Below are 27,621 nucleotides of genomic sequence, written 5' to 3'. Positions count from 1 at the left end.
CACAGCGCTGGGCTCCCACACTCTGCCACGCCTTCAAGAGGAAAGGCCACCAAAGGGTGATTTCGGGTGGTGTCTAAGCAGCAGAGACACCCCACTGAACTGCACCAAGTAATTTGCACAGAACGAGAGTGCAGCGCTGGAGACACGTGGTACTGTGGGAGCCCACTGGTCAGCCAGCCCCCAGTGTTAGAAGTCACAGGTGAGAGGATCGTGCAATAAATAGGAGTCTACCATTTCTGACCAGTAGTGAATGGATGAGTCCTGGGGTCTCCTCTTTATTTTACTTTATTTCAACTGCCACACAGATGTTCATGCACAGAGCAGCTGCAATCTTTGAAATACACAAAATGGTCTCAGAGAAATGACAGGTGTCAGTCACGTAGCTCAGGTCTACGCTGCCATAACTGCTAATCTGATGCAATCCAAAAAGTTGCCAAAAATGGAGTTCAGTTTGTTTCAGCAAAGATGGCAGCTGCAGAGGAGCTGTAAAGCTTTTTGGTGTGACCAACTAATGGGCTCTCGCCTTTTCTGCGAATACAGTAGGGCTGAATTCAGGGAGGTAGCAAGAAAGCAAGGAGGTACGGTCAGCTTTGGCAGGAAAAGCGTCTCCATAGGAGGAGCGGCAGATAGACAGAAGTCCTGGGTGCAGGTACAGCGCAGGCCTGGGCTCTGCACCACAGGCGGTGAGTGCAGTGTGTTCAGGCCTGTGAACTGATATCGTAATGGCACTCATGGAAGGCAGGGATGCTGCAGGGAGACTGCAGGTTACAGTGGTTTTCTGCTCTTGGTGGGCAGTCTGGAGGGACAGCGTTAAGCAGGAAGGAATGCTGAAGACAGATGGAGGGACTAGGAGCCCTCCCAGACATTGCTGTTATAAAACCCTAAGTGCTTCGTGTTACTGCGAGAAAGCTGTTTGCTCTCCTTCTATTCCTGTTAGTCTGACAATATGCAGAGCACTGTTAATTCAAGGTGAGGCACTGCCTGGTGACAGGATCATTTCTGTAGCTCCAGAGGTGTAAATAATTCCAAGTCTGACTGACTAGGAGCGTAGGCACAGGAATCCCACAGCGAGAATCAGTCCCCGACAGACATCTCTCAAAGCAGGTATTGCACAGCAACCCGTCACCATGTGCAGCTGAGAGCAAGCAAATCGTTGGCTTTCAGTCAAGGCACTCCAGGTGCGTCACGCGAAAGGAGGCAGAGGTGAGTCATGAGCAGCACTGTGCCACTGCAATAATCTGCCTCCTTAATTCTTTGGTAACAGTCAACATTTCCCACCATCCCTCGACAATACAAAGTGGCCCCATAACAAGCGCACAGCATGCTGGGTTACCCTGGTAATACAGACCATCACCCCAGGGCTGAGCACTCAGCGGCTCCGGGTTACTCACTGTTTAACCAACCAAGGATGCGACACGCAAATAACGCTTTGTACCCCAGGTCCTTTGAAGAGCAGCTGGCATGGAATAAAAGTCCTGGCGTTTTAGCTTATTAGAGACAGAGCAGCTTCTGGCTTGGATTTGGGCAGGCCATTCCAGGGGGTCAAACCACGCTCAGAGTAGATTCACCCCGTGCTTCAGCAGCTTTTGTTTGGCCTTGCCTGGTAAGCTGAACGCACTGTCGTGAGGGTTGGGAACCCCTGAGTTGCGCAGCGGGGTGGCCAGCTGCTGGAAGTACGTTTCCTGGACCGGGTTCTGGCAGGCATAGACGGCAGTGGAGGCGTTCCTATCGGGGCAGGAAGGAGAGCGAAGGTCAAGGCTCTGGGAGGCAGAAGCAAGCACCCTGAGGTTCTTTGCAGGTTCCATTAGAACACATGGGAGCATGACGCTAAACAGCCAGCTCCAAGGACTAGACCAAAGGGTGCGCTCAGAGGCATGGGCAGCCCTGACTGGCTCTCCGCCTGCTGGCCCACTTCATCAGAGCAGGGTGCACCCATGTCTGACAGCGTGAGCAACAAATGTCGGGTACTAAACCCTGGGAAAACAAAACAGAAGGCTGACAAGGTGCCCCACCATCAGACAGGTCCTGATCTCCTCCCAGAAAAAACCCACCTCCCCTCCCCACCCTGGCAGCTGGGATTAACCCTTCCAATGCCACAGCTATACCAGATATTCACCCCTCCGAAGCATTCGTTTGGCTAGCCGGCAGGCAAACCTAGCACACCAAGGGCTGATGGATAAACACTGCCCACACGTCTCAGCCTCCTACTCTGCAGAAGGCAGAGTCCCTATTGCTGGCTGGGAGCAGCTCCCCCGCATAGTACCCCTGAAGCAGGGAAGTGCCAGCATGAATATGTCAGCCAGTTGTTCCAGGGGACACTGTGCCCCAAGGCTGGTCTGACTCAGCCAGCCAGATGAGGTGGCAGCCCCTCTCTCCATGGGGTCTGTAGCCAGCTAATGATGTGGTCTCTCTACGCATGCTGTCCCCATAGTAACAGAGTCCTGGATTCCGAGGCCAGAAAGGAGCATTGGATCATCTAGTCTGACCTCCTGTATAGCACAGGCCAGAGACCTGCCCCAAAGTCATTCCTAGAGCAGAGCGTTTAGAAAGACACCCAGCCATGATTTAAACATGGCCAGTGATGGAGACTCCACTCTCACTTGGAGCATTGTTCAGGGGGTAACTACTCTCACTGCTAAACATTTACACCCTGTTTCCAGTCTGATTTTGTCTAGCTTCAGCTTCCAGCCACTGGATCGCGTTACCTTCCCCTGCTAGACTGAAGAGCCCATTAGTAAATATCTGTTCCCCAGGTAGGTACTTACAGACTGATCAAGTCACCCCTTCGCCTTCCCTTTGTTAAGCTAAACAGACCGAGCCCCTTGAGTCTATCACAAGAAGGCAGGTTTTCTAACCCTTCCATCACTCTCGTGGCTCTTCTCTGACCCCTCGCCCGTTTATCAATTGAACACGCTGACCACACTGGTGGCAGCCATGGCAGCTCAGCATGTCCCCGGCAGAGGCCTGGGCTGGCTCACAGTTTGCTGCCTGAAACCATCTAATACAAAGGGGTTGGTTTGTTGCAGTGGGGACAGGCCACCCACCCATAGCTGTGTAACCCGACTGCCTGGGTCCTCCTCCTTCCCACAGTGCACTGCCGCTCTCACTGTGTGCATCCCCTCTGGGCACGGGCAGCCGGGGAGAGCTGCTTGGAGTTTCCCAGGGTGCCTGAGGCAGCAGAGTAGCCCTGGGAGTGCAGGTATGGCTGTGAAGGCCAAGCAGTTGGTGTGGATGCAAACGGAACCAGCTCCTTGGGATCAGTTAAAGGACAGGCTGGAGGCAGTGACCGTGACACTGTGAAAGGCTCTGACGGCGATAAGACCATCCTGCTTGCAGCATCAGAATTTAGTTTGCCACACACATTACAGCTTGTTTCCAACCCAACAAGCTGTGCACGAAAACAAATCTAGACTGCCAATTTCAGGCGCCGCTGGCTCTAAGCCAGGACCCACGTTTCCTAGGAACAGCTATATTTAAAGCTGTAGCTTAGAACCTTATGGTGCCAGGAGATGGCAACATTCTATCACTACGTCTTCATCCAAACCTTTGGCACTACTCACTCTGCTGGGAAGATCAGGCCAAGATACACAGCACCTGGCCCAACTTGTGGGTGGCAAATCGAACGGCCTGTGTTTAATTACTGAGCATCAGGAAATGGTCTTTGGTGGGAGGCAGCTCTAGGATTACGGAGCATGCAGAAGAACACAGCGAGCCTCAGAACAGAGTTTGTAAGGTCGCCTTGCCTGGCTCTCTTGGGTCCTACAAGGAGCTCATGGGCCGGGATTTCTAACCAGCACTACTGTGCCTCTTGCAGACAAGTAGCTTCAAGCCCCCCATCTAAAATGCAAGCGTGTTCTGAAGTGCTCCCCGCTCTCCTCCGAGTGGCTCCCATGGCTGAGGCGAGGAGGGGGCACCAGGCAGCCCTTACCTGATTATCATCTCAGAAGCAGTCGGGAGCTGGTTGAAGTCAGCGTGGATCAGACTAGCAGCTCTCAGGAAGTGCTGATCCTGAGCACCCAGTACCTGGGGCAGGTTTGCTGCAGAGAAGGAGGAGGAGGGAGAGGTTAGGAAGCTGCCTGGGCAGGGTAATTTGCCCCAGCTGGGTCTGCAGGAGAGGACGCTGGATTTCTGCACCCTGCTGGGGCGCTCGGAGAACAGAGCCAAAGGGACACCCCATGTGACTCAACACTGGCATGACGGTGATGAAGGTATGTTACTGGCTCACAGAGTGCTCAAGCAATGCACAAATATAAAGCCAAAGTAATTCCCCAAAGAGACTGTGATCCAAGAGGCATGGACAGAGCAGAGAGGTGACCAGGAAATCCTCAGGCAGAGATTGCCTAGAATCTCTCTCTTTCCTAGTCCCTCTCTTCTGGGCTGGAGAAGGCGTGTGGCGTCTGTGGGGCTGGCAGGAGAAGGGAGACACAAGGATGGACTGGAACAAGGAGAGGTGGTCTAGGATCTATACATTGGCCTAAGGGGACATCTACACAGCCCAAGGCTACAGTCTCTGAGCCTGGCTTGACAACTAACACTGTGTAGACAGTGCAGCTCGGGCTCTGAAGCCTAGAGAGTGGGGCCTGTCTGAGCTGTGACATCTACACAGCTGTTTACAGGACGGTAGCCGAAGCCCTGCAAGCCAGAGTCTGTCAACCCAGGCTCTGAGCCTTGCTGTCATGGGCTGCTGCTCGCTATGTAAGATGTCAGTCCCATATCACTGTTCCATCACCTGCTTCCTCCGTCCAGCATCGTCCCTTCTCACAGCCAGAGACTTACTGACAAGTGCCCTGTGCTGCTATACTCAGGAGCTGGGAGGGAAGTTACACCACTGGGGGAAGAGATGCTTTCGAGATGTATTGGTGATCGAGGCCTCAGGAGACGGTCAGGCAGAATCTTTACTGCCCTGGAAAGGACACTGCCCAGAAGCAGATCCCTGCCCACTCTCCCATTGGCACTTAGCTTGAGCCTGACGATCAGAACTTCTGACTGTGATCACGGTGTACAAGGCACAGGAAGAACACACTCCACACAAGCAGGACAGAGCCCTGTGCCAGCGGGATCTTAAACCTAGCAGGAGCCCAGGCTGTTTTTGAAGGAAGCATGAGCATGGCTGTGCTAACTGCAAACAGTGTTTCAGGCAAACGTCTGGAGATGTGAACACATGAAAGTTAAAGCACAGCCTGCTCTCACATCTAACTCCTCTTCTGGGTGTGCTGCAAACCCGCAAGCCCTCGAACCACGAAGAGAAGCCCTCACCTGTGAGTACGTTCTGAATGCAGTCGTAGTGAGTAAAGCTGTAGGTGGCTTTGGCTGTAGAGGAATGGTCTTTCGGCAAAGTCTCCTTCAGGTGAACCTCCAGGCCATTGAGAGAAGCCAGACTGCTGTAATACTGCAAATAGTGCAACACAAACGTGCATCAGAGCAGATTTCCCTGTTTAAGAAGAGCTGTAACCCGCCTGGACAACAAACATGGACGACATGCAAACAACCCCAGGGACTGCGAGAAGGACTGAAATGCTGGGTCTGATCCAGCCCAGGTTGCCAACACCTGGAAGCATTATCACCTCAAGCCTGTGTGGTATTAACTGGTGGATCTCCATCCATTCATTGGCCCACAACGCAGTGATGTGAGGGTTTGGCAAAGGACACTACAGCACCAATTGCAATTCACCAATGGGAGGATGCAAGACTCAGTGAATTTACTACCTTCCAGTGCTGCTCTATGGGGCTCCCATTTTCACTGTCAATTACTTTTTGTAGCCGTAACCGAATAGCCTATTGATTACTGGGATGGCAGAAGCCACTTGCTACTGTAATTGAAAATTAGCGTTAGGTGGGTTACAATGTAATACAGTTGAACTGTGTTTAATTGCAGAAGCCAGGTGGTAGATGCGCCCTGTCCCTGGGTGTCCCACTGCCCCCACTCTCCCTCCAGACAACGGAGCTTTTCACAGCTTCAAAGGGGGTTTCAATCCTCCCCCCACTGAGGTGGATGGCTTCTGGAAACATCCCTTCTGCCCCTGACTCCATTCAAACCACAGCACCCCAGACTAAGATCTCCTACAAATAACTCACGGGCTACCACTGATCCCAAGAACACGCTGCCTCAGACGGGGCATTAGCCGATGGGACTGCTGCCCAACAAGGCACTGGGGGACCCCCGTCTCTTAGTGCAGTGGGGTGCACAGACAGGCTGAACTGCCTGGATGAGACAAGGTGGACGAGATCTCCCACTGCAGTCTGCTGGCTGTCAAGTGCTAGGAAGATTAGTTTTCTAATGCCCAAGGCTGTCCCTGTTCTTTCCTCAGCCGTGGGGAGGATTAAGCCTCCATTCAACATGCTGGTGATACCAACCCTACTCCTGATCCTGCTGGTCTCAGGACAGGTTCTCTTTTCTGTACAACAGAATGAAGGGATAAACCCAAAGTTGCTTCCAATTGTCTGCACAGAGACAGACCTTGCATGACACTTTCTGCTCTGCTCTGCCCCGAGGGTCTGTGTTGCAGAAACACCCTCCCACCTGCAATGGAATGATCCCCACTTCCTGTGCCTATCACGCTACGTGATTAGAATGCTCTGGCCTTCTCTGGTGTCTGCATTCAGAGGCCTCACAGAGCGATCCACGCCTTCATTCATTCAGGCTCCATGCCCCTGGGAGCTGGGTGTCAGTCTATTTTACAGATGGAGAAACAGTACAGAAAGACTGAGTGGTTTGCCAACAGTCAGAGAGGGTGATGGAGCCAACACTAGGACCCAGGAGTGCTGACAGTCCCCCAATCCCACCTAAAACAGCAGCTGGGAGGGTGCATTTCTGCCAGCAGGGACCAACAAGTATCCTGCACCTAGAGGAAGGGTCCAGCCAAAGGGACCCCATCACGTCAGATCTGGCCCAAAATTTAGGCTGTGTAAAAACAAGCTCTTGCAGCTGCAAAGCATAAGATCAAACCCAACTCCAACAGGAAGAGCTTTGGTAAACAGCTCTCTACAACATCCACCACCCATCCAAAATAGCAGTGCAGTACTGCAGGAGAGCCAGAAAGGGAAACGGACTCGGCCGTAGACACTGCCCCACAGAAATGCAACCCACCCAGCTTAAATAGCGCATATGGGGATACTGATTATTTGATGCTTCCCACTCAACCACAGGCTTTAATGCCGTGGGTAAGGCACTTTGGACCCCACACGGGCCCCATCTCTTGCCTTAGGAAGTTTTGCATAGACTCCAAGGGGAGAAGTGGGCCAGGTGTCTTCAGCTAGCAAGTGGCAATTTAAAAACAAAGGCACAAAGGGGCAGGGTTAGCTGGGCCTGATTTCCCTTTCAGCTGCTCTCTCTCTCACTGAAGAGTGAGACAAACAGACCAGGAGGCAGGGGGAGCAGACAGAGGTCTCCAGCCAGCCAGGTTGTGGCCAAGCAGGAGAGGATCGGAATTGCAGAGCTGGTGAACACGCACTCCCTCAGAGCCATCTGCAGAACTGCAGTACCAGCTTGCAGAGCCACAGCACCCCCAGCAAATGGGAATCAGAAGCGAGGCCCAGATGCCATGGGTGGGCTGGCATCGGCCTGAAAGCTAGCACTGCCCTTGCCAACCACTTGGCTGGTTTTGCAGCATGTCCCTTTCTTGGCGAGTCACTCCTCATTTACTGCACTGAGTGGTGCCCCTGTTTACAAGGTGACAGCCAGAAGGTCACAAGTCCTGCATCTTACCGAGCACAGCTCAGTGTCCTGCCCAGTTCAGAATGAAAACAGCAACTGGCAGTGGGAGCTGGCTTAACAGTCTGGCTGGAGTCTGACTGCTAAAGAAATGAGCTTGTTACTAGTGGACCAGGTCTCTGTGGAAGGGAGCGGCACAGAGTCTGCAGAGCTAACACCCAGGCTAGTGCCTTAGGGAGATGGCATCAGCTGGTGTCCCCTTCCCCAGCAGCCCAGAGCATTTCACTGGATCACACCACTGGACAGTACAGCCTGCACACTAACCAAAGCCAGCAGAGGGAGCACGAGAGGTATATGGCTTTGGCACTGGGTCCTGGTACCCCACCTTGCCGACACTGAGTGCCCTCATGATGCCTTCTGTTCATGTGTCACAGCTCCCCTGTAGAATGACACCAACCTGCCAGGTCCCGTGGGTAAGGAAGCCAGCTGCATGGGGCTTTGAGCTGCCACCATTTCAAACACGGTTTCTTTTTAGATGGACTCACCGCCAGACACACAACTCACCGGTATCTCAGAGAATCTCAGGGTTGGAAGAGACCTCAGGAGGCATCTAGTCCAACCCCATACTCAAAGCGGGACAAACCCAACTAAATCATCCCAGCCAGGGCTTTGTCAAGCCGGGCCTGATCTCTAGAGTCACAAGCTGTAACGCGGAAGGTGGGAATTAAACTTCAGAAGCAGGGCTAGCTCTCTGCTGCTGCTCTACCTGCATGAACACCGGGCATGTGGTTAAACCCTCCCAGCGGAACACAGACCCGGAATCCGGCACAAGCCATCTTGTGATCTCTGCTTGGGAACACTGGAGCAGGGCTGGCTATTTAGTCAGCGGCTACAATTACTCAGTCACAGCAACATTCATACTTTGCTCACCTATCAGCACTAATTAGGGAAGGTCTGGACCCTTGTGAGGTAAGCTAGAGGAAACTGAAGCACATGGAGGTAAAGGAACTTGTCTCCAAGGTCACAGAGTAACCAATGGGAGAGCCAGGAACAGGATTAAGGAGTCCAACTCCCATTCTTCAGCTCTGGCCACCATCCCACACTGCCACAAGACAGGAAGTATATGAAACATTTTCTAATGTAAAAAGGCAGCCTTTTTCTTACTTACCACATCTTCAATGGACCCCTGGTCATCCTTAAACTGCTCCTCCGCCAGCAGCAAGAGCACTAACCCTTTAATTCTGTGAACATACAAGATCATCTTAACCAGCTTGGCCTGCTTGCCTGACCCTGTGCAATCTACTGCTGCTAGACAGTCCATCCCGGTAGTTACTTGTGTAGGCAAAACGTTCTCTCTGCCCTTGGGAGAGCCTGGGCCTTCTGCAGTGCCACTGGGTAGGCTCCCCTGGACTTCAGCAACAGGAAACTGGTCCCTACCACAATCTTCAGCAGGGAACTTCTGCCCCACCCATACAGCACTGGGCAGAGGCTCCTGCTCGGAAGTGTCATCCCTGGCTCCTCCACCTCCTCTTTTGAAGGTTCTCTTTTGGCTGCTGGTGTCTTGACTGTCTACACTTGACAGATTGTCACGTTCGCTTGAGCTGCTTCTCCTCCTCGTCTCTTTGGATGGACAGCAGGTGGGGAGGCTGCCACTGGCTGTGTGACGCCTCTGGAGGCTGCGGCATTCGGACTTCATCCGCTCACTGCTTACAGGTTCTGTAGTGCTTTGACCCTCCTGCCCCAGGGCACAAGGCTTTGGAAAGTCAGAGGACCCCGAGGCTGCGCCTGTGTCTCGAGTGCACTCTGCAGCAGGCAGTCTGGAATTGCTGGGCAGGGCTCCCAGCTCTCTCTGCGATGGAGGGGATGGTTTCAGGGGGGTACAACTCAACACCGGGCTTTTGCTGCCTGGGCTGCTCAGTGCTCCAGCTGGGGGATTCAGAGCATCCTTTGCTCCGGCAGCGCCCGAGGCCTGTGGGGGGGGCTCTCTCACCACCAGGGCATGCTGGTCTCGGACTTCATCAACCCGGGCCGAATCCGAGAATGCCCGTGAGCGGAGGGTGTTCTTAGATCCTTTAGGGTTTGCTGGAGATGTGGGCAACCTAACAGGAGACAAGAGTAGACGCTCGGTTAACCAGTGAGTAGCAGTCACTTGGGGAATCGGGCCAGGAATGATCAGAAAAACAACCAACCATCTCCTGTTCAAAACCAGATCCACCCTCCATCAGAGACTAAATCCTGCCCCAGCAACAGAGGGGCTGGCTGATCTCATAGGCTGTGCCCACCTCCAACCTCTAGCATCCTCACTGTAAGGTTAGGTGCAGAGTAGCACAGTCCCATCCCCTGCCCTTACACTCAAGCACAAAGCACAGAGGCTTTACTCAGAGCACAGTGGGCTGAGAGATGATAGCACAGTCAGTCAGTCTGAGGCAGGGAGGTGGTTTTGCTTCCCATAGAGCACAGCAGCAGAGAGCAGCGCAAGCCCTTTCCTCAGAGGGTGGAATATGGACAGTTAGAGCTATCCAGCCCGACAAGCAGACGACGGTAGTTTTAACAACTTGACAGTACCCCCTTATCTGGGGCTCACGTTATTCTTAGGCGAAATGGCAGCAGAAGCTGGTGAGCCCTGGCTCTGCAGTGGGATGACCTCAGCTGCTGAAAAGACCCTTTGCTACATCAGAAATGCACGTCCTACCTAGTCATCCACTCTACTGGAAAGTCCCGGAGTGCGGTGGCTTCACCTTCCGTTAGGAAAACTGGAATGATGCAGACATCCTGAGGCAGTGGGGGATCTGCAAGAGCAAAACCGCACGCAGACCCAGCGAGATGAAATTAAAATGTTTGTACAGACACCAAAGACGCCCTGTGGGAGGAGAGGAAGGAGGCCTCTGGCCAAGGCCTGCAGCCTGGGTGTGCAGGCTCTGGCACAGGACTAAGCAGGCAGCCTTTTCCTGATCACCTTAGCAAACAGTGCCAGGCACAGTCGAATACCCCGTCACTTTTCTGACTGTCCCAGAGACACCGCAGGGGATGCGAGGAGAGGGCAGAGGAAGAGCTGCCTGACACGAGCTGAACATTCTCAGCTCTAACTCAGCAAAGGGACTAAGGACAGAGTCAAGAAGTCACGAGTCGCTGTTCAGAACTCGAACTCCTGCCTTACGCCCCAAGCTCTGCTTTCATGGTTTTGTCACTGACCAAGTCGACACCCCACCCCCGTGTGGGACTGATGTTACACACATCTGCTGTTAAGGAGTCCACAGAATTTGTGGGAGAACCTGCCCCTAGATGAGGAAATAGGACCTAGCTCCACCTCACAGTACCCACTTCACACGCTCCGGGCGGGAACTGTCCTACCCAAGTGGATGCACATGGAACTTTAGCTGGGGCTTCAACAGAAGCAGCATGAAGATCTGCCCTGCGATGTTTTAATTGCAGTAGAGGGTAAAATTGGCCTCTCTGAGGGAAATCAGGCATGGAAAGGGCCGTATGCTCCTGGGACACAGCTCCCCATTTACACTGTGCAACTAGTGTGGCTTACCATGTTCCTGCAGCACCTCCCCGCCTCCAGGTCCACTCTGAAAGTGAAGCACAGTTATCACTGGCCTACAGTAAGACTGTGTTCAACATTAGCCACCAGGCCATCACACAGGCCCAATCCCAGGGCCCCTGAAATCATTGGGGATCTTCCCACTGGCTGCAGTGGGCTCTGGATCAGGCCCTGAGGGCAATACTGTGCTAAGGCTACTCATGGTCTGCAGTGACTTACTCCTCTGGGAGCCATGCTGAGCTCCGTGGAGCTACCCAGGAAGCAAACATAGGACACAAGATGAGGGAGAGTATCACAGCCTCACCCGGACTGTCTCTGCATGAATATGGCAGGGCACAGTCCTTGTTCATTCCCAGAACCAATGTCAAAGCAGATGCAACAGATGCTTTCCTAATCCGGTGGCATAATGCAACTGCACACAGATCTGCAAGCAAGACGCCTCTTGAAAACTGTATCAGTTTAGTAACAAACAGAACAAGTAAACAAAGGGATTACACATGAATAGCAAATGCTGAAGACAACTAACCAGTCAGTGTAACATATCAATAATAGCAGGGTAAGGTTAAGAGTTATTTTGATGCAAGAGCTGGGATACTCACCTAAGAAGTTACTATACAGAACAAGGAATAGGTCTATTTATTTAATATATTCTTATCAATCAAATTGTGTTAGGCCATATGTTTACAATCCAGCAAGGGACATTTTCCACGCTCCCATTATTATTTTAAGAACAATGAGCACTGAATTAGCTATAAGCATTTCCCCCTTGTTTCTTGGGAAGAAGAACTGAAATCACATAATAAGCATTTAATTTTTCAGCCAATGTAAGTGGTGATCTCTATGTTCATTCATTCTGCATGCTACTAAACAGCAATCTTTGGCCAGGTTAATCGCAGGGTGACAGGAAAAAGGTCCCAAGAGCAGCAGCACTGACTTGACTCCTGAGCGTCAACAAGAATTTTGAATTTCGTTAGACAGCAGAACCATTGAACATCAGCATCAAGCAGCCCCGTAAGTGCTGGCTGGACCTATGGTGCGAGTAACACGCAGACTGGGTCCTGATGCTGCTGGGCTTGGGTTTACCACCATACCTTGTCTGCAGCTTCAGTTCCTTGAAGGAGAACCTTGGCAGTGAGAGGAGGTGGAAGCTGCGTGCTCACGATCCTAGCAGGGTAGAACAAACACAACCAGTCCTGAGCAGAGTCACTTGCTGAAGCTCAGACCCCCTTCCCCGTTAGTTTAATGGAGCAGGCAGGTGCAAGGTGCCACTCCAAGTGGGCAGCCACAGATGTTCAGAGCAGGGTTTCAGGTGCTGCTCAGATCTGTTTCATGCCTATGCAGTCCCAGTAGGATCCAAAGCCTACACTGTATCATCTCTCCAGGGCTGTGGTTCTTGCTCTCACAGCCCCAGTACACTCACTGGAGGGAGCTGTGCTCTGCTCTTGCCCCACCCTGACAGCAGGTTCCAAAACCCCTTCTGCTCGCACACGGACACCCCAGCTGAACCCAAGGGTTTCATGGAACTGAGTCACACACTGACAAGTATGTTCTGAGGTCAAACTAGCACCTGCAGGCAGCAGTAACGGCCCATGGATCTGCGAGGCCCTGAGACACTCCTGCCAGTCCCAGGGTACCTCCTGGAGACGAGTAAGGGGAAGCCACATTCCCCTAGCAAAGCACACAGGAACTCATTGCACGCCCACAACAGTCTGTGCGCAGGGCCCAGATCCCAGTGCTGCTAGGATGTGCCTGTGAGCTGACAGAGCATTCTAGGTAATAACATACAGAGTCCTACCCAGCACCCTGTCCTGCAAACCTGTGTCTTTTTGTCCCCTGCACTGGGGACCTCCTCACATCGCATGACACACAAATGTTCCAGAGAACTCCCTGTGGACTGACAGGCCGTGGCAGAGTTTCCAGGACAAAACCAGACAAGACAATAGATGGGGGCTGCCGGTTCTTGGGGAACATTTTGTCTGGCGGGCAGGTGAGAGGATGGGGTATTTAATGTAAAGCACTATAGACAGGTGGGCAGGGCAGCCCTTTAAGAACAGTTTGTTGTTATTGAACACTGGGGCAGTTCCACGCTGGATCAGCAAAAGCAAACTTGCCTGCTGGGTATTTACCCTTCGTTGGGGGGCCTGGTTTTGGCGAGTGAAGAGTAAAAGTGACCCAAGGCAAATAAAACCCTGTACAGGCAAAGCCCTCCCCACTCCCACTGCAGAGCTGGGCAATGGTAGAGGAAAGGAGCAGGAAAAGCTGCACTAATGCTGTTGTGACACTGGCCTCTCCGGCAGGCACACCAGCAAGCCCAGAGAAAGGACCACTCTGGTCCCTTCACTTATCCCCAGCAGAGATGCAGGTTCTGCAAGAGACTCAAACACAAGGCGCTCTCTCTCTGTGGCACTGGGGTGAGGCTTGCAGGTTCCCAGGGGTCTGTTTGGGGATTCCTAGAAGATGTTGCAAGGAACTTGGTGGCCAAGTGGCCCAGAGTCTTTCTGGTTAAAGGAGTTTTGCACAAGAGAAGAGTTTCTGCCCACAAGAAAAATCAATATGCTGGAGAAGACGGAGGCACATATCAGTGATGGGACCACATGGGGAGTTCAAGGGCACCCAGGCTCTGCGCAACTCACACATGAACATAAGGCCCAGTTTCATGCCAGACCTCCACTCCCATAAGGGTTTTGCACTTGCAACAAGATGCCCGGATGCTAAGAACTACAGGGAAAACATCACCCATGTGATTTGCTGTGCGTGTGAAGCCACCCCTATAAAAAGGATGACCTGGCTCTGAGATCAATCACTCAGACTTGGTCAGATGCACTTACTGCAAAGCAAGTTTCCACCTCTTGCCAGATGTGTCACTGACACACACGACACAGAGGTCTTCTAGCAGCACCCAAAGGACTTACTGACTTCTGCCACAAGGAAATGCCTGAACTCCCTAATCCCCTGGCTCTGTAGGATGTTCTCTGTCCCCAGAGGCTCTCTTTGCCCTGGCACAATGCCACAGCTGTAGTCTTCAACTGTCCACAGATAATCTTTGGCTGAATAAAGCCAGCATTTCTCCTCCCTTTTCCTGCATCCATTCCGGTCAGTGTGGATAGTGTCACCTGGCCAGCAAGCCAGTCATTTTAAGAAAACAAAACCATTATTGGCAAGGCAGGGGAACAGCAGGCTAAGAAAGGGGAAAGGGCAGATCTGAGGTACAGCCGCTGCCCCTCCTCTGCCGGGAGTTTGGGAAAGCAGCACTGGACTGTACAGCCCAAGGAGGGAATTGCCTGCAGTCGACTCAGTTTGAGAACTGACGATCAGTGACTGCCTGGAAGTCCTTGGCTACTCACCGGCCTTTGTAGAGGATGCAACCTGCCAACACTTGGGGTGACCGCTGGCAGGTCTGCAAGATGAGAGCTGCTTTCAGTAACAGCAGGGGGTCCACCTGTGCAGGGAGAGGAAGACAATTAAACCATCAAACCCCAGGGAATAATCCAAGGAGCGAACAGAACTAGATAGGGCACGTCTCAGTATAACAAGCTAACCCTGCAGAGATCAGGAGAGCTACCTTGGTTTTGTCCAAGTTCCAAAGGGAATTGAAGATCTTGTGCAGGTCACTGGTGTTTTTCTGAATATGTTCGATGTACCTGTCCCACTGCGTGCTCAGCTCCTCCCGAGAAAACACCTGAAGAAGAAAGAATCCCCATGGTTAGACAACGCATGGCTGGAGTCGACACAGGATCCAGAGTGCCCAAGGTGGTTAGGTGTCATTAGTTCAGGGAAGCATGTCTCTAAGCAGCAACTCTTCAATGAAACTTCAACCAAAACACTAAACCAAGATCAGGAACTGAATCCAGTCTGCCCAACAGCAAAAGCCCAGCCTAGAGAGGATTTACTATTGCTGGACGAGAGAGGGCAGACAGCACAGGCCGGATACCATAGAAACCCTGCAGCTTAGCCCTCAATCTCAGCTGTCTGCACTGTGCTTTACATTATTGAAAAGAGAGACCAGGTGGAGAAAGACCCCTCCAACCTGGGATGGGATGCTGAGAGCCTCGCTAGACAGACAGACAGAGGGAAGAGAGAGCTCAGACATCATCCGGTTCACCCTTGCAGTCCAGTGACAAGGGGACAGCCCATAAGACCCCAGTGTCCAACATGGACGGCAGCAAGATGAGTGCACGTGACTTTCGGTTGCACCTTGGCATGCAGCAGCAGTTTGTCCTGGGGCAGGAAGTTGCCAGACTCTCTCTACATGCCTCTGGAATACTGCATTCAGGTCTGGGAACACCATTCCCAAATCTGAAGGCATCTAAGAGACAGAAAGATACGCAGAAGTGAAGCGAGGCTAGAGAAACAAAGTTAGGTTTGCGTAGCTAGGCTGAGGGGAATGGAAACCACCTGCACGTTATCTGAGAAGCCTAAATTCTAAGGAGCAAGAGGAATGATGTACACTGGGGTAGGGACAGTGAGGGGACAGGATGGGGGAACAAGAGAAGGAGACTTCAGGCTGAACACGAGGAATCTTCCCTTGAGGTCATATGTGGGGTCATCTCCCAAGGGAAGTGGGGGGAGCCTCATCACTTGGGATGCCGATGACAACAACACAGAAAAGAGATTCTAGGCACTGATCTTGCCTTGTGGAGATGGGACCTAAGGACCTTCCCAGCTCGCGTTCCTGTGATCTCAGAGCTGCACTGGTGGCAGGAGGGGCAGAGGAAATATGCAAGCCTCCATATAACTGGGCAGGCTTCAGCCGTTCCCAGAGAGGTCCATGCCCTCATCATGATCAGGGAGAAACACTCAACACTGTTCATCAGCAATTACCATGTAAGCATGACACACAGATCCATTGTAAAATCTGAAGAGTCCAATCAGTAGATCCAGAAATTGTCCACAGCTGACATCAGGGAGTTCAATGGTACAGCCCAGCACCTTCAACACACAAGGTTACAGAAAAAACGTTCCTGAAGCAGCCAGGTGACAGGAGAAGCAAACAGCTGCTGCACTCCCCAAAACTCAGTTTGGGAAGCCTCCTAGGTAGCCATATGTCTGGGGAAAAGCAAGGGGCAATGCACGAGAGCCAGGGGGTCCCTGGCAGCAGAGGTAGAAAGCCAGAGCTCAAGACACATACTCGCCATTCCCTCACAATCTCAGGGCCCTGACCTCTAGTTTAATGGCCGAGAGCATCGTCCCCAAATGGAATATTTCAAGGCTCAGTTCACTAGTTAATGAACTCGAGAAGAGGGTTTCCACTTCTTCCACCAGGGAGCAACGCGGTGCATCAAACTTCTGAGAATCCATGAAAGTATCTAGACTGTCGGGGGGGGTTCTGCCTCTTCGGGAGAGCTTCCTGCAGCGTGGCTTTACCCCACCTGAGTGGGTCTGCCCACTGAACAAGTGGAGAACGAGCCAGTTCTCAGAGCATGTGACCACATCACATCAGAGAAACCAGATCTGTCCCTAAAATGAGAAGTCCACCATCACTGCCAATGAGCTTTGTAGCAGGGAATGAGCATCCCAAGCTCTTTGTTGTAAGCTACATTCTATGGAGCTCTGTTTTCACACTTTTCCACTGGCCCACAAACCCTCTCTAGCTGTCGAATCCTACAGCTGCAGGTCTCTGCTGAATGCTGCCAGGCCATTGCCACTAGCACCCTAAGAACATAAGAATGGCCAAACGGCCAGACCAAAGGTCCAACTAGCCCAGTATCCTGTCTGCTGACTGTGGCCAATGCCAGATGCCCCAGAGGGAATGAACAGAACAGGGAATCATCAAGTGACCCATTCCCTGTTGTCCATTGCCAGCTTCTGGCAAAGAGGCTAGAGACTCCATCCCTGCCCATCCTAGCTAATAGCCATTGCTGGACCTATCAAACAATACAAGTACTTAGTTTGATACAATAGCAGATACTTTCTCTTACTGTTCGAGCTCCTCACATGCCTCCTGTTCGCTGTAACTCACCCAGAGATACTCTCCATCCACCCTTACTGCAAACTTGAGCTTTCTCAGCCGAATGAGACTTGGGGGAGCACTGGAGATCTCCGTTACGCAGCGCACCACTCCTGCAATCTGTCCACACAGCAGCTCCTGCTGGTCAAGGAGAGTCTGTGAGAGGAAAGGGAGGAGGAAAGAGTGAATTTTGCAGCATTCCTGGCAAGCTGGAAAGGCACATTTATAAAGCAGCATGATGGAACTGGTGATGATAAAGTAACCGACGGTGTTTACTATACTATATGGAACAAAGGCTTGATAACACCAGGCAAAATGCACTGCCTTTTCATCCCAGTCCCTGAGGCTGAAGTCTTATTTAAGCACAAGTAACCCTACCAAGAGAACAAGAATTAGTGAGTCTTATCCCTAGGGGATATTTGTCCGTATCCCCACCATAGAATGGAGCATTATGGAGAGGCCCATAACCGAAATAGCAGAGTGCTAAAGAACAGTGTAAGGTGCGCTGCACAGAGCCATATAGGGTACGTCTACACTGCAATAAAATCCAGTGGCTCGGAGTCTTAGATCCCGAGAGAGCTGGCTCGGCCTGCAGGGCTGAAAACAGCCACATAGACACTCGGGCTGAAGCCTGGGCTCGGAGACCCGCCCCCCATCCCTGGGTTTCAGAGACCAGGCTCCAGGCTGAGCCCCACCCTCTACACTGCTATTTTCACTCCCACAGCCTGAGCCCCATGACCTAGACCAGCTGTGGCCGTGCCCTGCGCTGAAGGTGAACCCATAGGTGCCTAAGGCTGGGAAACAAGAAGTGCCGTGGATCAAGACTGAGGTATGTTGGCAGAGCTGCACTATACAGGGCCTTAAAAATACAAATAAAATAAAAATAAAAAAAATTTATAAACACCAAAGTTACAAATTTAACCAAACCCAGGTATTTACAAGCCCCACCACTCCAAGAACAGAAGGTTGGCTTTGCATGTACTTTATATATAGAATTGTTTGCAACTCGACAGACAGACATTTGGGAAAAACATCAAGAAGCAGGCGTTACCTGCGAGGGATAAAAGTAGCAAATCCCAGCTCTTGTGGGATCCCCTTCTTCCTTTACCTTTGAGCCGTCATAAAGGAAAAAGTAGTTCCACCTGCAAAACCAAAGTATTGACACGATGGAAGAGGTCTGCTGTCCCCAACCAAGTCAAATTGATATTTCTTCCCACCCTCCAGTTCTCTCAAGCAGAGCTCTGCTATTTATGATGCGATACACAAGTGTTTAAAAGAAACAGGAATGGCAGATGTGCATCATTCCTGCATGCAGCCTCACCCACTGATTTTGGAGATGGAATCGGGGTGGAGAAGGAAGACTCCAAAGATCTGGGCTATTAAACTCTCCCAACTTTCTGGGGTTAAAATAGAGGACAGGAAACCTGTGGCTAAGCCTAGAGAAGAAGGATCACATATCCATGCCTATTTTCCAAGTCTGATAACACAGAGCATTTATCACTATGTATTTGGGAAACATTCTCAACTACACGCAGCTTGGAATGGTTTCCAATAGCTTCATTGGCTCTTACTTCATGTTGAACCATCTCCACATGTGCAAAAAAGCACTAAAAAGGGAGGTTCCTCCTGACCGGTGACGGTCTTAGTTTTGGGTCCTTACTGATTTACTGGGACATCTTTTAGCTACTGTTTTCATTGTAGGCTGTATGTTCCAGTCATAAACTTTGTGCACAACAGCCCACAAGCAAGAGTGCTACAAAGAGTGCTAACTAAATCTCATGAAGTCTGGAACGAGACGACTGTGCAATTCAAAAAGGTGAAGCTAAAGAACACAAGTTATTCTCCACCAAAAAGCAGAGACTAAACTTGGGCTCTCAGAGCATTCCTGGAATGCCCCACCAGTGAGACAGGAAGGTTGGTAAGGCATTGCTTTAGAAATCAGATCTCAATTCTGTCCTTGGCTCTATCACAGATTCCCTACGACGCCTAAGGCCAGTCGTTTAATCTCTCTGCCTCAGTTTCCCACCTGTATAATGGTGACAATAACGTCCCTGTGAGGATAAAATTCATCAATGTTTATGTGGCATTCACATATTACTGGGACGAGCACCTTAGAGCCCATAATTGATAGCTTGTGATCCTGCAGCAACTAGCCAGAGACTGGGGGATTCTTGTACCAACACCTCAGGGAGTCTCTCTCCCATTCTGATGGCATGGGGGCACTATACATAACTCAAACATGCTAGGATGATGTGAATGCACATCTGTTGGCATGTTGTTGACAGGCCCATTCTGGCCTCCATGTCAGTCATGCAACATTCCCTTGCAACTCTAGAGGAATGATGAGTGCTACTCACCAAGAAGCTGAGTTTGGTTCTGATAAAATGGGGCTGGCCATTTACATCAGATTATCTTAATCATGTCTTGTCGCCCTCACTTTCTCCTCCAAAGCAACTGATGCAAACAACTCATTTTTTTCAGCAGTAAATGTATTGTTCCGCAAACGCAGACTGTGGAAACTTCAGTGGGTTTTGGCTTTAGGTGATGAATATGTTGGAGATTTTGTTAAAATACTGATGTCAACAGTGTTCCTTGTGGCTTATTTACATGAAGAGTAAATCCACCAAAGTGCCTTCATTGTGGAGGTTTATCCCACAACTACATGGAAACCTTGCAGAGCCTAGGCAACATTAAAGTCTCTTCAAAACTTGTGTTCATCAATTCTGAGACTGAATCAACAAAACTACTTTATGAGAATGTTCCCAAACAGGAGGAAAACCACCTTAGTGCCTGCAATGAATGAGAAAGCTCAGAAAGCATGAATATGGTCATCAGAAACAAAGAGCTACAAGAGGCAGATCTCAAGACACTACACTGGTTCTTTCAAGTTTATTATTTTGTATTTAAGTGGCTATCTGTGCAAAAAGTCATCACTACACAGAGATTACTCTCAGAGGAGCTCCCATTTAGGGACCTTCTGCTGAAGATACAGTTCCTTGAATATGTCTTTGTTTGTGTGATACAAAGCTGAATGGTTTCCTGTGGTCTCCAGTGTTGATGTTGCTCTTCTAATCCTAGAGTAAAGAATGAATGCATTAATGCTCAGATAGCTTTGCTCAACTGACATGTGATCCTACAGAGAGCAGCTGACAAGCATTCAACAACAAAACTAACTTGTGCATGAGTGACACATGGGACAGAAACAAGCCTTCCATTTAAACAGCAAAATTACATTTAATACGCTTGGAATATCACCTGCTTACATTTGGGCTTAATCATGCATGTTGCTGACAATCAGATAGGAAAGATCCTAACAGGAATACAAGGAGCTAGGAAAATGATGGAACAGCTAGTATAAGGGCTGCACTGGTCACTTAATTGAACCAAATTTGATTTTTTATCTTAATAATGGGAACATAGGGATTGCTATGGCAGATCAGATCAGTTATTTAGTTTGCTATCCTGTGTACAACAATAGCCTGTATCAGATTCTTCAGAACAGGCACAAAACCCCTGTAATAGAAAAACCTGCTCACAGGAGAAGTTTTTTCCTAACTCCCATTAGTAAGTGGTTTCCCTTCGTTGTTGCCTCTCATCTAAGGGCCTGAAAGGGCTCTATCAAAAGTTATGCCTCACATCACGATTGAGGCAAGTAAGAGAGGCAGTGTATACCAAACCCTTCCCCCCTCAACCTCTGAAAGTCAGCAACCTCCAGGATAAAAGCATTACACCCCGACTAGGACAGGAAGTGAACAATCACCCACCCAACAAACCGCAGAGGGAAGTTAGGGAGCAGAATGGAGTTAACCAAATCGGATTGGTCAGAACAAGAGGGCTGACGCCCCAACTCTTGCGCAAAGCAGCTAAGGATCTTTAGCGACAGGTGCCGGTTACCTCAGCTGGGACGGGGCCTCGGCACTAGCAGAACTCCCCCATCGCTCAGAACTGACCCAGAGGAGAGACGCACCGCGACTGAATCACCGACCCTGAAATCTCCCCCCGGGCCCGGGCCCAAACCCAAACCCAGCCACTTCGGCAGAATCGGAGCCTCTTGTTGGAAGAAAAGCCTCGAGACCGGCTGGTTCCAAAGCCAGCGGGAAATTCACCCCCCCCCCGGTGACTCCTCTGCAGCCCCGTTAGCTCCGCTGCTGCTGCTGCTGCTGCCCCGTCTCCGCACCCCGGCGGCGGCAGGAGCCCAACCGAGTTCGCCCGCGTCCCGCCCGCCGCGCCGAGTCCCGCAGCCCGGAGCGCCCCGCCCGGCCCCAGCACCTACCTGAGCGAAGCCACTTCCGGGGCTGGGCCGCCGATCACAGGATACCGGCACGTGACCGCCTCCTACGGGTGCCGGGCGGGGGCAGCGGCGCGCGCCCGGCGCCTCGAGCCGGCAGGGATGGAGCAGGCCGGGCCCTGGCGCTGCGCGGGCCGCTTGAGGCGAGGCCGGGCCCGCGGGCAGCGGACGAGGCCGGGGGGCGAGGCCGGGCACAGCGGGGCGGTGCAGCGGCGGCTCCGGGAGGCCCGGTGAGTGCGGGGCCGCGGCCAGCGCCCGCTCCCAGCCCGGGGCATCGGCGGCCCCGGAGCCCCGCGGGCCACGCAGTCCCTGCCCTGCCCCCTGCCCCGGGCCATACAGCCCTTCCTCGGCCCCTCCCTGCCCCGGGCCATACAGCCCTTCCTCGGCCCCTCTCCCTGCCCCGGGCCATACAGCCCTGCCTCGGCCCTCCTGCCCCCGGGCCATACAGCCCTTCCTCGGCCCTCCCCTGCCCCGGGCCATACAGCCCTTCCTCGGCCCTGCCCCAGGCTCCTCCCCTGCCCCGGGCCATACAGCCCTTCCTCGGCCCTCCTGCCTGCCCGGGCCATACAGCCCTTCCTCGGCCCCGCCCCTGGACACCTCCCCTGCCCCGGGCCATACAGCCCTTCCTCGGCCCCGCCCCTGGACACCTCCCCTGCCCCGGGCCATGCCATGCCCCGCTCCCCCAGGCCCTGCAGCACTCCCCTGGACATATGCCCCCTGCCCCGGGCCATGCAGGACTTCCTCCGCCTTGCTCCCCCCGGACACCTTCGTGCTGTGCGGTGCCCTGCCCCGCCCCATGCTCCCTGGCAGCCCTTCCTCTGGCTCCCCCAGCGCTCTGGGCCAATCCCCCCCCCACCGCCATGCATCCCTTCCTCTGCCCCCCCCCTTGCCACAGGGCCCCAGGACACCCCCCCTGCTCCAGCTGGGCTCCCTCTCCTCTGCACACTCCCCACAGAGCGGCCCCCCAGGCACACAGCTGGGTCCCCGCCAGCTCAGCCTGACTCTCCCTTCAGCCCGCTGGCCTAGGCCTGGCTCCTCCTGCCCTGCTAGGTTGTCCCAGACCCATTCCCGTCTGCATGGCCCCCCAGCCCCATCCAGCACCCTTCCCCCGCCGCCGGTGACAGCTGCACTTTCCCTCTCCCAGAGAAGAGTTGCTGAGCTCCCCGTTCTGGGCCTGTGGTCAGAGTAAGTAGAACCCGCTGGAGTCGGTCATTGCTGGCTGGCCTGGTTCTCTCACTGCCTGGTGCTGGTTTGCTGGCTGGGGGGGGGACAGCCTGCAGTGGGAACTGATGGCTGAACTAGGAACGGTGTCCTTAGCCTCTCTCTGTCAGAGGGTGGAGATGGATGGAAGGAGGGAGATCACTTATGTTCGTTAAACCAGGCCCGGGCTCCTTCCAGCCCAAAACTTCTGCAGCTGGCTGCTGTGGTGGAGTGGCCCCATGGAGAATGGGAGATGGTCCTGCTTCAGACTCATGTCACCAGCAGGACAAGTTGAAATGAGTGCACTTGAGGGCTAGATGTAAGACTGACTGAGCCCATACCTTTCCCCTGCAGTTCTTGTTTGACTGTCATCTGTGGGGTCACTTCTGAATTTAGACCACAAGCTCTTCGGGCCAGGTTCTGGAACTTGCTTCATTTCTGTGAAGCACCTACCATGTTTTTGGCTGCCCCATAATAAAAAAAAAAACATGGACACAACTGAGAAGCCAAAGAGATATCACCTTTATCACAAGCATAAGGTTCACCTTTGCTCATCTCCACCTCTGTAAAATCATGTCTAAGGGAATAAAAGCATGATAAATGCCCCCCAATGGGATTATACAGCATTTGCAAAATATTCTGTTCTAAAGTTCTTGCATGTGGCTCTATTCTGCAATCACTCTTACAGAGATGTGCTAACTTATTCACTGACTCAGACTGTTTTGGGTTGGGAAATTAAGAGGTTTTCCTCACTTGCTGCCCATCCATCTATTTTGTGCCCTACTCCCTGAGACAGTGAATCACATCAATATTCTTTCTACCAGGGAGAACTGGGCTGGTCCCAGCAGCGCAGTGAGTGGGGCTTCCTTCTGGAAAAAGTGTGCGCTGCCTCAGCAGCAAGTGTGAGGTTTAAAGATATACATTAGAACAGGACGTATATAAGCATATCTCATACTTCTGCATTTCTGACACCTGCCTGACATTCACTTTCTCCAGCAGCCATCCAAGAATCCCTCAGCAAATGCTTAGAGCAAGGGGAAAAAACACCAGGGTCTATGTCAGAAGTCCTGTGTTCATTTGAAAACCTGCAACTTGAACCATCCCATCAGTCAGTTACAAAACCCAGTTCGCATTCAGGAGAGTCAGCTTGCAAAAGCAGTCACTTACAGTGTGTATGTTATGGCATTGGAAGCTTTTCCTCGTGTGTCATTTCTCGCTACCAACTAGCATTCTTGCTTCTGTTACTGGAGAAGTTACAGGTAAGAACTATACCCTATGTTTAAATAGCTGGATACTTGTCCCTGTAACGTTTAACACTTTTTCTTTCTTGCAGATTCCCAAAAGTCAGTGCTATATTTTTGATCCTTTATTTTCCGAATTGGAAATTAGTGTTCTGAATGACCTCGGTGTAACAGTTGTCCTGGAGAATGAGGTAAGGTGGATTAAGGCTGGGATCTCTAAAATGTAAGTAACATTTATTCAATGAACAGAAAAAAGGAGCACTCCAGAGAAATTAAAAACAATCCTTCCTACATGTGCATTTGATGCAGACATATTGCAGGGTTTTTGCCTTTCACTTAATTCTAGTCTGGTCAATGCAAAGTTTCTCCTGTAGCCCTTTTATGGTTCTGACAGAGGGTCTAAGTCACATTTTAGTTATGCAGCACTTCTGTGAAAGTGGCATGTTTCCCATGGCATCAACTTTTCCCTGGGAGATGGGTTGGAACTTTCAGCCAGCCAAGAAATCTGCTGGGCTTAAGCAATGTTGAGCGCTTTTGAGTGCCACTGAGTGGGCCCTAGTGCTTACAGAACCAGGGAAGCTGATTGAGTAACCTTAAGGAATGCTGTTTATCTGCAGGAGGGAAAACACCACATTCATGAATTCACCATCTTTTATATGATCCACTGTGGAAAAGCGTTGTATAACAATCTGCTCTGGAGTAACTGGTCTGTAGATGCACTGTCCAAAATGATCATTATTGGAAACAGTTTTAAAGGGATTGAGGAAAGGTAGGTACCCAAAAACAATTAATATCCTCCCATCTAAGGCAGAATTTCATTCACTAACTCTCACTACAACAGTAATCCTTTATGCTTACCTGCTTCTGTGATATCTTCACAAACACTGGAGGAGCTGTCTTTTCACACAGAACTTAAAATCATCAGTGCAAATGTCTTCTGCAGTTTAAGGTTTTAAGGTTCAATCCATCAACAAAGCTTTGACTTGCTGCCAAGTCTGTGGCCTTTTAGATAAGATCTAGTCAATTAAACTTCCATGCACCCTGCTTTGGGGATTACAACACTGCTGAGGTGAGAGGTGCTCTTCTGTAGAGCAGTGACAATTTGGGAGGCCTCTGGCTTCCTGTTCTTGAGACTGGGCAAGATTCGTTCACCGGAGCAGTGCAGGTCTCAATGTTTATACATTTCACTTTTCTGCTTGTGGGTAGGCACAGCAGGGAAAGATTAATATGTATCTGTGATTGAAAACAGATCCTGAAGTGTTGTGTTATAAACCAGTTTTAGCCACAGAGCTAAACCTTGCTCCTCTGGCTCATGGGATGTGGCCATTGATTCAGTTGGAACAGAACTAGGCTTCAGTGGGCATGAGCAGGCCCCTCCAGTGAAGTCTGGGAGTGTCTACACTGTACCTCCAAACTGACTGTTTTGCAAGATACAAGCAGCATCACAAGGGCAGCTAAAGAAATTGTTTATCCTATTACATTACCTCAGCCTTCCCCACTGGAGTTGCCAGATGTCTAGACCATTCCTTTACAACTCCTCACATTGGAAAGGTTATGGGCTAAGATCACCACCTGGAGAGCAAGACCATGCGCTTATAAACTTGTGACATGTCACTTTCGAAACATGCAGCCTCTGCCTTATTGCTGACTTTGTCCTTTTTCTCCATACTCCTGTAACGTCTGAGCAGACCTCAGAATAACCTGAGTTCTTTACAAACCAATATTTAAATGTGTTCAAAATTGCCCCTTGTACAGGCCCAGTTGCTTTTTCTAGTTTTCACATGCACACAGAAATAAGTAGTGAGGTAGACTCCATCGAGCTAAACTAAGCGTGATGCTAAGGGCTTCATCTGTGCTTTCCTTTGAATAGACACTTTATACATTCTGTACAACTTGCCTTGTGTGTTAACTAACTTCATGTTGTCTCTTAATACAACATGCTTCCAAAACACAAATCAACAGTAAAGTCAATTGGTTCCAGTACTAATGTTTGTCTTTGTTTCTAGGTTGTTGGCAAGAATATTAGAGCGAGATTATTTGTACATAGCAAAGGTACAATTTACTATTTTAAGAAACATGAATATATTGTATTGGATAGTCACCTCAGTCTCTAGATATTGATGATAAATTAATGAGAACAGTTACATAATTTTTGTGATAATCCCTTTTGTTGGTTCTCGCATGCCAGAGCAGTGCTTTTCAACCTGTGGTAGTCCACAGATTGTTTAAGGTTTCCAAAGGGTTTAAGGTTTCACACCTCAAATCAAAAATGTTTAGGGGTCAGTAAATGAAAAAAAGGCTAGAAAACCACTGTGCTACAGCTAAAGGGGTCTGGCAGGAGCCCAGCTCAGCTGTTTAAGGGCTGGATGATGCATTGCATGCAAGATTTTAGCTTGGCTTCCCAGAGTTTCATGTGTTCTAGTTTCCACAAATTTTACCAAGATTGATTTTGATTATGGAAACCATGTTCTATTGTATCTTGCATAATTATGCTGTTCAACCATGTCTAGGTTTTAAAAGGGACGGAGGAAGCTGCATTTCCAATTCATCCTCAGTATATGGATATATTTAATGACACCTCCATCCACTGGTTTCCTTTACACAAACTCAAGGAGCTCCCAACAGAAACCTGGCGGTTTCAGGAAGAGCCAATGTACCAGGAATGCGATGACCTGGAGATTATCAGGAAATAGGACAAAAGGAGTTGTTTCATGCTAGGACCAGACTGAAATGGAACTTTTAATTACTCCCTGGAGTTTGTGCCTGTTTTTACAGGGCTACATTCACTTATAGTAAGGGGATGTTAAGCTCACTTACCACAACTATCTATATAAAGTGGGGGCTGGCTAACACATTTAGCCAGAAATCTTGAAGGCAGCAGCAGTGTCTGCGACCAGAGCTTAATGTGACAGATTTTTCTCAGAGGTAGCGACCTTTTGTAAAAGGTGAAAACTGTACGTTAGCTTACACTCTATTTATTATTCACTAAATAAAGTCATACTAGTTTTTTCATTTTGCTTAACATCTGTGTCTTGTGCTTTAAAAAGTGACAGGTTGTGTTGAACTGACCAGTTCCTAGAGGACTGGGCTTGCTTTCTGTAACCTCCCCAGAAAAAGGCTGGCCTTCAGCGAGGTAGAAGTTTAGATCTATATTTTGTATCAGCCCCCCCTACAGAACAGATAGAATGAGATGCTAAGGGGTTCTCAACCACAGTTAAAAATACTGCATCAAGAAGCTATGGACTACAGGGGGGCTTTCCCTGTTCACTGCCTTGGAAAGTCAGCTATTGACTGCATTCTTGCATGATGATCCAGATCTTGAGTACCTCTAGCCAGGAAGAGTCAGGCCTTAAACAACTCATCACTAATATGTATACAGATACTGAGCAAGTTCTTCCAGGCAAATGTCCTCTAAGTTTGCTGAAGCATCGTCACCCACCCACTCTGAGACCTATGTATGACATTACCTATCATAAGGCTTTGCCTGTAGGATTCCAGTGCAAGGATGAAGCTAAAACCAGAAAGAAATGCTGAGTTACCCACACACTGAATTGGAATTCAGGAAGCATGATTTCATCAGCCAAGCAAGTTGCAGAAACATTTTTCTTCAGGGTTTTATCGGTGCAGCTGTTGCCTCATGGGAAACTGAGTTAGGTGACAGGTTTCAGAGTAGCAGCGGTGTTAGTCTGTATCCACAAAAAGAACAGGAGTACTTGTGGCACCTTAGAGACTAACATATTTAAATTTGTT

The 27,621-nt window shown here is 50.6% G+C and overlaps 2 protein-coding genes across 5 annotated transcripts; one reads left to right on the top strand and one right to left on the bottom strand.

Annotated features, from left to right (window-relative positions):
- Positions 1-274: 274 nt before the first annotated feature.
- Positions 275-21,547, bottom strand: HPS4 (HPS4 biogenesis of lysosomal organelles complex 3 subunit 2). 4 transcript variants are annotated; one of them, XM_039504621.1, is made up of 14 exons: positions 21,416-21,547; positions 19,500-20,216; positions 18,194-18,284; positions 17,155-17,298; positions 16,017-16,124; positions 14,758-14,874; positions 14,540-14,634; positions 12,287-12,359; positions 11,187-11,223; positions 10,344-10,440; positions 8,820-9,750; positions 5,257-5,389; positions 3,929-4,037; positions 275-1,725 (listed from the first exon to the last, which is right to left on the bottom strand). In XM_039504621.1, exons 2-14 carry the CDS (start codon positions 19,538-19,540, stop codon positions 1,554-1,556), a joined length of 2,148 nt encoding a protein of 715 aa, XP_039360555.1. In that variant the 5' UTR covers positions 19,541-20,216; positions 21,416-21,547; the 3' UTR covers positions 275-1,553. The 4 variants fall into 4 exon arrangements, with proteins under 4 accessions (XP_039360555.1, XP_039360556.1, XP_039360557.1 ...); XM_039504622.1 differs by lacking the exon at positions 21,416-21,547 and adding an exon at positions 21,037-21,226; XM_039504623.1 differs by lacking the exon at positions 21,416-21,547 and adding an exon at positions 21,037-21,226 and having other exon boundaries at positions 19,500-19,865.
- SRRD (SRR1 domain containing) lies at positions 21,518-27,079 on the top strand. The gene is made up of 7 exons (XM_039504628.1): positions 21,518-21,660; positions 22,575-22,615; positions 23,627-23,889; positions 23,964-24,062; positions 24,489-24,640; positions 25,878-25,923; positions 26,382-27,079. Exons 1-7 carry the CDS (start codon positions 21,533-21,535, stop codon positions 26,562-26,564), a joined length of 912 nt encoding a protein of 303 aa, XP_039360562.1. The 5' UTR covers positions 21,518-21,532; the 3' UTR covers positions 26,565-27,079.
- The last annotated feature ends 542 nt before the right edge of the window (positions 27,080-27,621 follow it).

This window comes from Mauremys reevesii, linkage group 18 (genome assembly GCF_016161935.1).
Source record: "Mauremys reevesii isolate NIE-2019 linkage group 18, ASM1616193v1, whole genome shotgun sequence".
In the NCBI taxonomy this organism is placed as follows: Eukaryota; Metazoa; Chordata; order Testudines; family Geoemydidae; genus Mauremys; species Mauremys reevesii.
The sequence above is the reverse complement of the archived record's forward strand: the minus strand, read 5'-3'. Positions and strand labels throughout refer to the sequence as shown.

Bases quoted from the DNA above. Each gene is read 5' to 3' on its own strand.
- HPS4 (XM_039504621.1), bottom strand. From the start codon at position 19,540: ATGGCCAGCCCCATTTTATCAGAACCAAACTCAGCTTCTTG. The intron at 14,635-14,757 runs GTAGCTCTCCTG...CTCCCTGCACAG, and splicing joins GGAACTTGGACAAAACCAAG to GTGGACCCCCTGCTGTTACT. The intron at 4,038-5,256 runs GTGAGGGCTTCT...CCTTCTCTGCAG, and splicing joins CATTCAGAACGTACTCACAG to CAAACCTGCCCCAGGTACTG.
- SRRD (XM_039504628.1), top strand. From the start codon at position 21,533: ATGGAGCAGGCCGGGCCCTGGCGCTGCGCGGGCCGCTTGAGGCGAGGC. The intron at 22,616-23,626 runs GTAAGTAGAACC...CACTTTCTCCAG, and splicing joins GTTCTGGGCCTGTGGTCAGA to CAGCCATCCAAGAATCCCTC. The intron at 23,890-23,963 runs GTAAGAACTATA...TCTTTCTTGCAG, and splicing joins TGTTACTGGAGAAGTTACAG to ATTCCCAAAAGTCAGTGCTA.